A 14,074-nucleotide genomic window follows, 5' to 3' on the forward strand; every position below is an offset into this window, starting at 1 on the left:
TAACATTTACTGTAACTCAGACCAACGGGTTAAAAAAGATCCCAGCGTTTTTTTTTTAAGTTTTGGTCCGAGTGAAATGTTCTATGGTCTCTCCTGATTCTAAATATAGCTGAATCGCTTAGTTTGACAAAGTAAAACTATTTGTATAAGCATTTTACAAAATGCCGATGGAAAAAAGAATGGCGAGTGAAATCCCTTGGTTCATATGCCTAACCAGGAAGAGGGCGCAACTTTGTCACTCTATTCAACCTTTATGTGATCTTTGATTTGATTTAGTGTACATGCAGCAAAATCAAGTGTTTTGAGCCTGCAATCAAAGAGAGTGTTCAGGAGTTAATAATGCTCTTCATAACATAGAAGGGATATGAAGCTGGTTTCAAAGCTTTAGTGTCATATTTACTCAAAGATCACAGAAAAGGCATAGCTATGATTATAAAAATGAACAGTAGACAATAGCGCTATATCTCACTGCTTAATTTCATCTGTAAAAATAATTCATGCATTTCAATAAAAACCCATTAAAACAAAGTAAATCACCACAAATAAATGAAATTCATAAGAACATGGTGACATGCGAGAAAAACATCTAACCGAGAAAATAAAATGGAATTTTAATGGGTGTTAGTTCACACAGAGGTCTGAGGTATGGATCCCTTGCACTGCAGCAACTAAAAGTGTCTGTTTCCTTGACAACAGTGAAGGGTTTTTTGAACTGCATTTTTGAACTGTTTACTCCCAGGGGCGTAGGGAAAGGAAAAAGTTCACTGATTTTATTCAGCAGATCACAGCCATTTCATGTGTACAAATGTGGCTCAAATAGTATATTTATTTTCCTATATGTAAATATGTGTGTGTGTGTGTGTGTGTGTGTGTGTGTGTGTGTGTGTGTGTGTGTGTGTGTGTGTGTGTGTGTGTGTGTGTGTGTGTGTATATTTTTTATTTTTATTTTATTTTTTTATTTTTTCAGTTATTCAATTAAGGGTCCCTATGTTGTGCCATGTTGGATGCGGGAAATATACAGTATAAGCTGGTATTTATGTGTTTATGCCACAGAATGGAAATTGGTTCTTATTCTGTGATTCAGGCCTTTCAGCTCAACTTGGCTTACTGATTTTGGCAGGTTGACTTTGAAGCAGCTTGACTTCTGTATGCATGCAGATACAGTAAACAACCGCATACTGCATTTGGTGGTAGATTAGTAAAACAAATGGCCATGGTTATACAACAAAAATAAATAAATAAATAAAATAAAGATATGTAATAATTATACAGATATATTTTGAGTTGATTTAAAGGGATCAAATGTTTGCAAGAGATCAAGTTGAGCCTTTCAAACTTCCCAAAAGTCAAATACCAAAAAGGTATGAAATGCTGAATAAAGATATTGTGGTGAGGCAGTGGGGTGGTCGCCTAAATGAAGAAGAAATCAACTATTTGGTAACAAGCGTGTGAACAAAAATTTCCGATACCAAAGTAGTCACCAGATAATTCATGTGTGATTATAGTTAAACCCTCGGGTGAAGTATTCAATTTCTGTGAGGCATTATGCATTAGAGAAATTATTTAATATAGAAAGGAGTTTTTCAATTTCAGCTCTGAATACATTTATGTCTTTGGAGAACATCAAATTGTATATTTTTTTATAGGATTTTAGACACAATTAGCAGTTTCTCAATATGTAAATAGGGATCTAACACCTACCCTTAATTTTGCAGATCATAAAATAGACTGAAAGGTGGATCAATTGGTTAAATGAGGCAGTACAGGGAGAGTCAATAGTGTGAGAATGGGAAACGGAAAAGCACAGCGATGCCACCCAGAGAGAACATACCTACAGCTTGTGTCAATGGAGAGAGGTGTTAAGGATTAGTATAATGGAGAGGTGTTAAGGATTAGTATATGTTTTGCAAATAAAAATGGTAATGAGAGGAGTGTTTCAACCAATGACAGCAATTTGAATGGAAGAACACACGAAGAAACAAAAACACGTCCCAAAACAAAAAATTGCCCAAAACAAAACAAAAGCAGCTATAAACCACCCCGCCAAAAAAAGAGATTTCTGGCTAGAATAAAGCAACAAAACAGCTAAATGATGAAAGCAAAATAAAAGTCGTCTTGCTTCAACATTGCTGTCAATTATGTCAGTGCATTTTGATTTGATTATGAGAATGCTAAGGTGGCAGGTTATAGAAGTGTCTCTGAATTGACATCATTTCACTTGTTCTTTTATTGGATGTTACATTAGATTAAGCCACATTGGTTCATTTTATCACTAAGGTCAGTATCTATTAGTTCAATTTTGGCCAAGTATGTGTTTCATATTTGGCTGAAGGGGGTGGGTTTCCCATTGAATGACATTTAATTTATCATGCCTTGGAGCAAATGATTAACTACATCAGGGCCTAAGTGTTACCTCTTGTTTAATTAATGCTCAATGATATATGAGTATTCCACTTGCCAACTCACTACAGTATGTAACAATAAAAACAGACCCACAAAACCCAATTAGACTCTGTATTCAACGTATACTCAAAGAGAAATGGGAAATTTATCTTGCTCGTTTATTATGTAGCAATACTGAAGGAGTAGGCAAAAATAATAATAATAATAATAATGCAAAAACATTGTCACTTAAAAGGTGCAGTACAAGAGAGAGCATGCATGTGACTCAGATGAAATTGAGTTTAGTTAAGAAAATAAAGGAAAGGAAAAAATAACTATTGTATTACCAGTTTGTGCCATAAATTTAGCAGATTCAGCTTGCTCCTGCAGGGCCTTTGTGTCATGAACTGATCTTGGCCGCTGACTTTTTACTGTATGCTCTCCGATCATTCCATATTCTAGGGACAAAATAGAGGTTGATGTGACTTAAACAGGATTATTACATAACTGTTTGTCAAGATGTGCCAAGCAACGGCAATGCATGGCTAGAAACAAAGACCACACACGTAGATATTTAACTCGTCATTTTTACTCTATGGCATAGAAACACTGCAACGGATTTATACTGTAAGGGTGAGTTGGAAGTATTAATTGAGCTTGAAAGCACAGCGTAGACACATAGCAAACATGCAAATAAATCCACATCGCTTTATACTCTAACACTTCATCAGACCATCTCCCTCCCCCCTCCCTCCCGCCTGCACACACCCTGAAAACAAAACCAAACAAAATGAAAGGAAAAATGTGTAAAGCCATCGGAAAGCCACAGAGGAGGGGGGTCATGGACATAACATGCTATTGATCCACAGTTTCCTTAACACTTTATGTGACATTTGTGCGAATTTTTCGTATTGTTTTTGTCAACCCAGTTCAAAATATTGTGAGATTTTTGTAAAAAAAAAAAAATAGACAATTGGACTTAATGTATTCTGAGCTGTATATTCATTACAGTGTATAGCTTCTTTACTGCCCATCAAGCAACAAAGAAGAGGCTGGGTGCAATGCTATGACACACTGGACTGACAAAAGTGATGCTAGCACTAGCTAATAAGAGCTAGCATTACTTTTGGCAGTGCAGTCACCATTTAAAAATGTATTCTATGCAAATCGGAAATGCAGGTGATGCATCGACAACATATTCACACATAGCTTATGTTAGTACATTAGACAATGCAATGCATCAGCCATTGGTTTGAGTAGGGAGGATGTTTACATCAACGTGTTTGACACATTGACTGTATATCAATATGGACATCAACAGCTCCTTAAAAGTGAAGCCAAAACATATTGATCACCCCCTTGTGGCTGGCTGCAATATAGGTCTTAAATCCCACCCCCCCCCCCCCATGTTAGCGGATGGGACATGAGCAAACTAAAAAAATCTAAGTACATGTCAAATATTTTCTTTCTAAAGATGGTTTCGGTCATTTTAGCTGGTTCTTACATGCTGGTGTATGTTCAAGGGCTAATCGTTCTGATAAGTTTGTTTTTAAATAGTTATTTGACAATATAAAAAAAAGTGATTGACAGCTGTGACAGCCACTCTCAAACCTCCCGTCAGACGGCGGGACGACTGAGGGGGCTCAGCCTGACTCTACTGCACAGACTCCGGTCCCAAATGACGTCACACAAGCAAGATGGCAGCTCGCGGGAACAAGATACTTTGGCTTCACTTTGCATAGCGGTGGGAAGCAGCGACGTGTCACCCACATTTATATACAGTCTGTAGCCTCGATTTCATACGTATATTTCTATAGAAAAACAGACCTCTGTTGGAGCGAGATCTAGAAAGGCATTTAACATTTGATCTGATCTCCACTGAAATCTAAAGCTTTACGACTAATTGTCTAGTAAATAATTGTATTGCAAAAAGTGACAGTTGTCTGGTCCACTCATCAGGTGGTTGGTGACATGAACCTAATCCTATCAACAAACATGTCCCATGATTGGATTAAGAAGAAAAAAAACACAGATCAATGACTCAGGATTTTCAGCTACATTCAAGTAACGTCCCTGGCAGCACCTAGACAGGATCAGGCAAAATGGTGGTTAGCATTTACAAATTTGAATATTAAGAGGAGATTATGAGACGAGAGATTATTAAGAGGAGATTATGAGACAAGAGAAACCCGCCAGCCAGGTAGAAACCAAGAGCACAGCCTCGCTTTTGATGCTGACTGGGATCTTCAAAACCACGACTGCACAAAGTAGCAAGTCTCAGAAGTCTGTTCAAAGGTCTGTCAATCTGATCTGATCCTGTCCACGTCGGTTTTGTTCAAATCAAAGCTGAAAGCACACTGTGTGTGTACTCGGTGTCGGAGAAAGACTGCGCAGGTATGCTGGCAGTAAGACAAACAGCAGGCAGCCTATAGCCACTGCAGATGCTTTGACATGCTGCTATCTCTGATTTCTCCATGCTCTGTCCCATGGTTTCTTGGATCATGAAGAAATACCCAGCAGGGCGATTATTTCCCATGTGACAGAATGAAAGGGTTGTCTGATTTAGTCAGGCTGAATGTGTTGTATTTTGCAGGAAATCATACAATAAAGACCTCGACAAAAACACTGAACCGTAGCAGTCATTAGACTGCCAGATAGTGCATACTGTACATCAGATGCTCTTTGTGGCTGCTTGGCTAGGTGGGGTTGGATGCATAGAGATAAATACCACAGCATCAAAGGCAGCAAAACAAGCAAAACCATTAGTAAAGTTGTTTTCTAGCAAGCCAAGGTCAAATGGCTACTGTGACCTTCAGCAAAGTAGGCTACTTTGCTTTGCTTTATCTTACTCTATAACCAAAATAAGCCTCTCGACTCTCGATTTCTTCTTTTCTGATTTTCTCTGATTTTCTCCCCAATTATATACTTGGCCAATTCCCCCGTTTGACTCTCTACTGTCCTCTAGTGGCTGTATTGCTAACGAAAAGGACGCATGGAATTATGTGGGCATGAATTAGCCTTAAAAAGCATGGAAAAAGCTCCATGGAAAATGCTGCCTACACTCTTATTCAAATGACTAAAATAACTATAACTGAAATAGCTCAAATAAATCACTCACTGAGCCTCCCCTGAAACTGTTTGAGCCCCCTGGGGAGGCCCACCTCCCACTTTGGAAACCTCTGAGCTGGACCTTTTGATCGTTGTTATAGTGTTCAGGCTAAGATTAGAGTAGAGTAGAGTAGGACAGGGCAGACTAGGCTGTAGATTAGTTAGATTCCTTGGCCCCTATCGTTGCATCAGCCTATAAACTGCGCCCAGCGCCCAGCAGATCAGTGGGCGTGGACCAGCCCACTCGATATCTTGGTGTCGGTGCTACACGCAGCCTTAAGCATTACAACCACGCCTTTTAAGCGTAAAATTATGCACAGTCTGCTCATTGGGGAAGTGCAGTAAACGAATCACAAGCTTGCCTTTTAAGCTCCAATTCCACGGAGCGATCCAGTAAAGCCAGACAAGCCAAGCGCTCTGCTCCCCCCTCCCTTTCATCCCCGTCTATCTGTCTCCATATATAGGCTATTATTCCATATTATTATGCTTCTCAAACCAATCTAACTGCAGTTTAAATACTGCATGCATGTAAATACACTACACTATAGCAAGATCAAAGTGAAAAGAATGTTCTAAACGCATCAGCTAGAAAAAAATAGCGTATCCCTATGTCATGATGAGATTAGATTGGTGAAAGTTTGTCCAGAATGATATCGTTTTCTCTCCCCTGCTGCAGGTAGGATGATGCACATAAATATAGCCTACATTATGTAAAGTCATTGCAGAAATGTGTTTTTATTGTAAAACTAAATGTGAAGTAGGGCCAATTTATTGGAGCGGACATCACAGTATAGGACATGACAGTAGAACAGCGTTACGCTGTCACTTATCTAAATCACGTTAAATCTGCGAGGGATATATAGGCCCAGGATGACATATATGTTTCACATAGGGTTGTGATTTGATTTAGCGATTTTATTTTGTCCAATATTGAAATGTTCCACAATTGCAATTGTGTTAAGAGAAACATTATTTCGATCTATCACTGACCCTATTTAAGCTGATTTGGTTGCTATTTCTTCTCAAACGGATTCGCCTCAATGCATACTGGGAGATTTCACATCTGTGGCTTTGTGGCTTTGTGCCTGTCTGCTGTCTGCTGTCTGCTATCTGATGCGCGAGGGAGTGACAGAGAGAGAGAACCGGCAAACTTTTTTCCCAGCAGTCGTATTGTGCCTGTCTGATGAGTAAGAGAGAGGGAGTGACACAGAGAGAGGGGGGACAGAGAGTCAGATGGCAGAGGAGCGCTCCGCGCAACCGGCGCACTGAATAGGCCTGGTTTTGAAAAGCGCTAAGCACTAAATTAACGCCAGGGCGGAAGATATCGTTAGGCCGGTATTTAAGGCCGAAACGCCCATTCTGGCCTATTCTGGCACTGCGCCACGCCTGTTTGGCGTAAAGCGCATTTCGGGGCCTAAAGCCATGTTGCTATCTTCCCGAGGCAGGCGCAAGGCACGTTTTTTTGCGTTTAAGGCCAGTTTTTGCGCCTAAGGCCTGTGGGAGAATGTGTGCTAGTTAGTTCCGGTTAATGGCTAGAGTAGTCAGATTGTCTGTGGTGTTGCTCGTTTGGCCTGGCCGCTCCGCTGCCGGTTCTAGTGTGCCGCTGCTACGTGGGCCTCAGCCGCTACTGCCCCGGCCGTTGCGGTGGGATGGCCAGGCGGATTGAGTAGCTGCTGTATGTCCTATGGGCTGGGCGATAAATGTCTAATGGTTTGTTCTCTATTCAATGGCTCATATCGCCTGGTAACTATAATACATAACATACATTTGACTGTCCCCTGTGACTATTCGTGACCGTATCGCCCAGCCCCAGTATATCCTGCCTGTTCTGTCTATTCTGCTCTCTCTCCTCTTGCCCCCTTCCCCTGTTCTCTTCCTACCTCTCTCTCTCTCTCTCTCTCTCTCTCTCTCTCTCCACCTCCTCCCTTTCCCTGCTCTCTCCTCCCCCACTTTCTCTCCCCCTTTCTCCCCTTCCCTCTGTCTCTCCCTATCATAAGATTGTTCAACCATGTTGTTATTATTATTATTATTATTATTATTATTATTACTGTAATTGTTATTGTTGTGTCAGCTAGATTTAGCTAGACATATTCTCTGTGAAGCCCTCTGAAACATGCTTGTGAATTAGGGCTATACAAATAAACTTGACTTGACTTGACCCACGGTGTAGATCGGCTCAAATTTAACCACAGTTCTAAAATAATCAGCTACCCAACCTGGGAATTTTTTTTATTTCCAACACTGATTCTGCAGTGCCCCATCCTCTCACCACCACAGGAGGGCGATGTAACACACAAACTGCAAGAAACGCTGCCCTCTGACCATACTGATACTTTCCACATGAGTGATCATCTCACATCCCATTCACTAACATTATAGAACTCGCTTCAGGCCAACAGAGCCTATCTCATCGTTTGTGAAAATCTTGATATTGGTTTGGAGAAAATAACATGTGGCATAGCTAGCTAGTCTTTTTGTTAAACACTAGGCATTTCGCGCGCTCGATTCCTAGGCTCACCCGCTGTGCGGCCTCGCCCGCCCTGCAGCTCGGGCGCTGCGAGGCCTCGCCCCAAGCTCAGCTGCTGCGTGGCCTCACATGCTCTATTGGCATGCACAGCGCACAATTGCCCAACTTTGCATCACAGATGACATCACAATGATGTCACAATGTCTATGACATCATCAGTGATGTAAACATTTGCTGGAGTGTAACCAAAAACCACAATTGCTCGAGTGACATCACCGATGATGTCACAATGCCTATGACATCATCAGTCATGTCATAAGATGATTTTGGTGAATAATGATGTCACTGATGACATCACCGATGATGTCATAGACATAAGTAGGTAAACGTGGAGCAGACGGGGGTTCTTTGTGGAGCAGAGGGTGGTTCTTCGCCTCCACATTGTGCATTAAAATCATTGTACGCACACCTACTCTTATCCCGAACCTTACATATCTGAGCAGGACTCTATCAAAGCCTGTACCTGTTGCTACACACAATGGAAACTGATGAAATGACTGCATTCGCAATCATGTTCTTAAGGGGCACAATTCTGTTTTGTAGCCACGAAGCTGAGACGTTGTAGCCTAACTTTGTATTATAGAAAGCAAGCCTGAGGTACAATGGAAGAAACATCAACATGGCAGCCAAAAGTAGTGCAACATAATAACAATTTAATTTAACTAGTAGAACACGATGCAAAGCCTGTGGCTGCAGTCAAATGCATGTAGAATGGTAAACACAAAAGAAACTGCCTAAACAGCCCAAAACAATGCGTCTGCATTTTGCAAGGCAAAAGTCACATATTTTGGTCGTCATTACCATAATAATGTCTTGTGTGTTGGAGTCATTTTGAGTGTGAATCACGAGTGATCACAAGCTGAACTCTAAAAGCCTCGTGTGTTTGGAAGTAAACACATTGAAATGCACAGGATGCACTGTCATCCAGTCCGGATTAAAGAGAACATTTATTACTGATATCCATCAACCGACAAAAAAGGGCAGCCAATGTCATTCAGAGCAATCGCTCACTTTCAGCTTTCTTTCCTTGTGAACAGAAAGTGATTGGTTCACTTTTGCATGCACATTCAAACACAAGTCAAGGTTAAGCTCAAGGACACACGCACCACGTCCACTGGCAAAGCGTTATTAGGCCTACAGATCCTGAATGGCTAGTTGTTGTTACAGTGACCATTCAATTAAAAGAGAGGCCGAACTGACAAAACCGCTGACTTGCGACATGGCTCTGAGGAAAGAACCAGTATTTTTACACACATTTGCCAGAGACAGAGAGTTGATTTGCTCAGGTGACCTTGGTGGGACAATTTAGCAATAATCATTTTCCTCCCCCCTGCATGCTGGGAGAGCAAGGAACACCTTTTATCAAGGTTAAGGTTAAAATCATGTAGCCTACTTTGTTCCAACAAGCATGTCCAAATCAAGCAAAATCTCCTACAGTCACCCGCACAGAAAGAAAGATATCGTTTCTGAAAAATAGGTTGCCTTTCTACGTCCGGTTTTGGCATCTCAAATCAAATCAAATCAAATCAAATCAGCTTATCCATAACTCAGTTCACTGAATGTTCCAGTTCAAATATACACAAAGTACACTTTCAAACGTAAAGATTTCAAGGTCAGACAACTAAATCCACCTAGTTGATAGCAGCAAATTAGATATTGTAATATTTTTTACAGTGTAGAATCCAAGTTGAATGCGTACAATTAATGATAAATGAGGCGAGATTTGGCAAGACAAAAAATTACAAAGAGAACAGTCAGTCTCACACCCACACACACACACACACAGACACACACAGCGATTTTACACACTAATGTAAATGTTGTCAATGTATAGTCTCTGAACAGACAGGCTATAATTAATTTAGATCACAACCTGCAAGCAAAATTGAATAAATTGGCTGCCCTTTGCTACAGATACACAGAGTAGCAGCCCTAATAATGAACAACACACTTGCTCTTGCAGGCTTTCGTCTACACATTGATTCCTATCCAAACAACAAAACAACACTGTTAGTTTGTAGCTAACTACTCTCTGTTTTCCACATTAGATTCAATAACCATCATTACAGTTTGTTGACCATGTAGGCGCTAACATGCATAGAGAGGCTGCTAGCATGTGTATCTATCTAGAGTGGGTAAAAAAAATGACACTAGGGAATCTACTCACATCTATTACTTCTCTTAAAGTAATAATAATAATAATAATAATATTAATAATAATAATAATCGTTATTTATATAGCACTTTTCAAAACACAATTACAAAGTGCTTTACAATAAAATCAGACATGAAAAACCCCAAAAGACAACACATAAACCAGTGACCTTAAAAGCCAAAAATGAATCACATTGAGAACAGAAAATAAAATGACCTAAAATGCCCTAAAATCACTGAAAAGCGGTTTTAAACAGGTGTTTTTTTTTAACAGTGACTTAAAAGATGAGACAGAGTTTGCAGCCCTGATCTTTTCAGGCAAGTCGTTCCAGAGTCTGGGAGCCCTGACTGCAAACGCTCTGATGTCCCCTTTGTGTATCAGTCTGGACCTCAAGTCTGGACCTCAAACAACAAGTGCTGCCACATCTGATGATCGCAGGGAGCGGGAGGGGGCATAGGGCAGTAAAAGCAAGACCATGCTTCTATATTTATCCTGTATATATATTTAACGACACTCAGCAGCTGATGTCCTAATTATATCATACAGACAATGAAAAAAATAACGATCTATTTACCTCGGGGCTACGTCTGCAGCCTGTGGTTTGCTGTCTGTCACATTGGTAGAGATACAGAAGCTCCCATTCCACCACTGCTCAGGTGTAATCATGACGTTTTTCCTGACCGACTCAAATAAATACGTGCGACCATCGAATTCAACCGCATCGTCCATGATCTCGAAATCAAATAAATATCAGCCGTGTTTTTAGCATGCTAGGTTTATAGCTAATGAAGGCTTATCTCTGCTCTCCTCCGGATGTGCTTTCAACTCGCCCTGATGTGAAACACATTTGGGGGAAAGGGCATCGTTGACTTGCAGCAGCCAGGGTCTGTTGTGTAGCTGCCTTAGCGTATAGCTTAGCGTATAGCCTACTGTAGCTAAACAGGGTCTGTTGTGTAGCTTAGCGTGTAGCCTACTGTAGCTAAACAGGGTCTGTTGTGTAGCTTAGCGTATAGCCTACTGTAGCTAAACAGGGTCTGTTGTGTAGCTTAGCGTATAGCCCACTGTAGCTAAACAGGGTCTGTTGTGTAGCTTAGCGTATAGCCTACTGTAGCTAAACAGGGTCTGTTGTGTAGCTTAGCGTATAGCCCACTGTAGCTAAACAGGGTCTGTTGTGTAGCTTAGCGTATAGCCTACTGTAGCTAAACAGGGTCTGTTGTGTAGCTTAGCGTATAGCCTACTGTAGCTTAACACCGCAGATATTTATTTGATTTCGAGATAATGGACGATTCAATTGAATTTGATGGCCGCACCTATTTATTTGAGTCAGTCCGGAATAATGGGTTACACCTGAGCAGTGGTGGAATGGGAGCTTCTGTATCTCGACCAATGTGACAGACAGCAAACCACAGCCTGCGGACGTAGGTAAATAGATCGTTATTTTTCTCATTGTCTGTATGATATAATAAGTATATGAGCCGCTGAGTGTCGGAAAATAAGCTATATACAGGACATAAATAGAAGCATTTTTACATGCCCCGAATTCCTCGTTTTCAGCTCGCAGGTCAAACAGATTAATGTTTCTGCGCTTGTTTATCAAACCGAAGTTATCAGGGTGATTTAAAAATCATATTTAAAGATGGAAATAAGGTCCAGGTTGTAAAAAAAAAAATGAATTCTCCTTGAAGAGATCTGGTGAGCAGAAAATGTTTTAGGCCCAGATTTAAAAGATTGTAAAGTTAAAATTATTAAATTAAAATCGAGTAAAATCTCATCTAAAGGAAAATAAAAAATCTCATTGAGGGGAAATAAAAATATCTAAGAAAGGAAATAAAGAAGTAAAATTCAAGAAACCCACGGTCAATAGTCCAGTCTGCTATGATATGCACATTCCGTGAGTCGGATCGGATCCGCTCCAAGGCTGCTTCTGTTAGCAAAGCTAGCCCTGGACACCACATGGCTGCTTCTGTTAGCAAAGCTAGCCCTGGACACCACATGGCTGCTTCTGTTAGCAAAGCTAGCCCTGGACACCACATGGCTGCTTCTGTTAGCAAAGCTAGCCCTGGACACCACATGGCTGCTTCTGTTAGCAAAGCTAGCCCTGGACGACACCGCATGGCTGCTTCTGTTAGCAAAGCTAGCCCTGGACACCACATGGCTGCTTCTGTTAGCAAAGCTAGCCCTGGACGACACCGCATGGCTGCTTCTGTTAGCAAAGCTAGCCCTGGACGACACCGCATGGCTGCTTCTGTTAGCAAAGCTAGCCCTGGACTACGCCGCATGCAGGAATGTAAACAACATCCAAAAGCAGTGGCCAACAGGTTGGCAGGATGTCCACAGTAATTGGCTATGCCGGCGTAACAAGCTGCTCACTGCTGGGCTCAACAACAGGAGGTGACTTTAAATGAGGTGTCAGCAGGATAGCAAGGCATTCTGTTTTGAGGTAACAGTCTCATGCATTATGGTATTTTGACCCCCCCTTTTTTATTTAGGTCAAGGACCACTCAACTGAAACAAATTAGACCATGGACGGACCCCCCATCTGATAAGATTTCTGTTTTTTTGTTTTTGTTTTACAGAAAACATGTAGAACCCATGACCAAAATAGTCATACATTCTGCCATTGTGTTACATGGGTGATATTATAGACGTTCACAGAATTGTGTGGAACCTAGCGTACTGTTATGTCCTGTCAGTTATTGTACCAGCAAACACTGCAACAGGAAGTAAGCTAGGGCCAATTTATAATGTGTTGTCGAATTGAAACCATCTGTAGTGAAAATACATGATCCCCCTTTTTGCTGGGGACCCCCTGGAACCCCCTCAAGGACTCCTGGGGTTCCCCGGACCCCACATTGAGAACCACTGCATTAGAGTGTCAATACAGAGCAAACCTGCCTATTGTTGGATATTGTTTTCCTGCCCAAACCATCTTCATCTGAGCTGATTTCTTTTGAATACAATTTTCCACATTTGGACTCATTATAGCTCAATTATGCTTTCAAACTTAATGAGTGGCCATGTTGACAACGCTATTCAGTCTTGATTTAATTTATGTTGCTCTACTAAGTACATGCAAACACATTACAATCAAATCAATCTGCAGCAGTCATAGAATGAGAGCGAATGAAAGAAAATTAGTTCCCTGGCTCCATGACCTTTGTCATCACGGGGGCTTTGAGCCACTGCAGTCACACGCCCCAGAGAGCGCACAAGCCCCAGAGAGCGCACGAGCCCCAGAGAGCGCACGAGCCCCAGAGAGCGCACGAGCCCCAGAGAGCGCACGAGCCCCAGAGAGCGCACGAGCCCCAGAGAGCGCACAAGCCCCAGAGAGCGCACGAGCTCCAGAGATTGCACGTCACGAGCCCCAGAGAGCGCACGAGCCCCAGAGAGTGCACGTCACGAGCCCCAGAGAGCGCACGAGCCCGAGAGCGCACGAGCCCCAGAGAGAGCACAAGCCCCAGAGTACACGTCACAAGCCCCAGAGAGTGCACGAGCCCCAGAGAGAGCACAAGCCCCAGAGTACACGTCACAAGCCCCAGAGAGCGCACGAGCCCCAGAGAGCGCACGAGCCCCAGAGAGCGCACGAGCTCCAGAGAGTGCACTAGCCCCAGAGAGCGCACGAGCTCCAGAGAGTGCACGTCACGAGCCCCAGAGAGCGCACGAGCCCGAGAGAGAGCACAAGCCCCAGAGTACACGTCACAAGCCCCAGAGAGCGCACGAGCCCCAGAGAGAGCACAAGCCCCAGAGTGCACGTCACAAGCCCCAGAGAGCGCACGAGCCCCAGAGAGCGCACAAGCCCCAGAGAGAGCACAAGCCCCAGAGTACACGCCACAAGCCCCAGAGAGCGCACGAGCCCCAGAGAGCGCACGAGCCCCAGAGAGAGCACGAGCTCCAGAGAGTGC

At 42.4% G+C, this 14,074-nt stretch overlaps 1 protein-coding gene across 1 annotated transcript in view; it reads right to left on the bottom strand.

The window, feature by feature from the left end:
* Positions 1-14,074, bottom strand: part of adgrb3 (adhesion G protein-coupled receptor B3) — a gene marked incomplete at both ends in the record, with an annotated part of 218,598 nt that overhangs the window by 127,083 nt on the left and 77,441 nt on the right. Inside the window, one exon of the mRNA XM_083658277.1 lies at positions 2,730-2,840. Within this exon, the coding sequence (XP_083514403.1) occupies positions 2,730-2,840 (111 nt within the window). The remainder of the gene's footprint in view (positions 1-2,729; positions 2,841-14,074) is intronic.

The sequence above is a fragment of the Poromitra crassiceps genome, assembly GCF_964638095.1.
Source record: "Poromitra crassiceps genome assembly, chromosome: 22".
NCBI lineage: Eukaryota > Metazoa > Chordata > Actinopteri > Beryciformes > Melamphaidae > Poromitra > Poromitra crassiceps.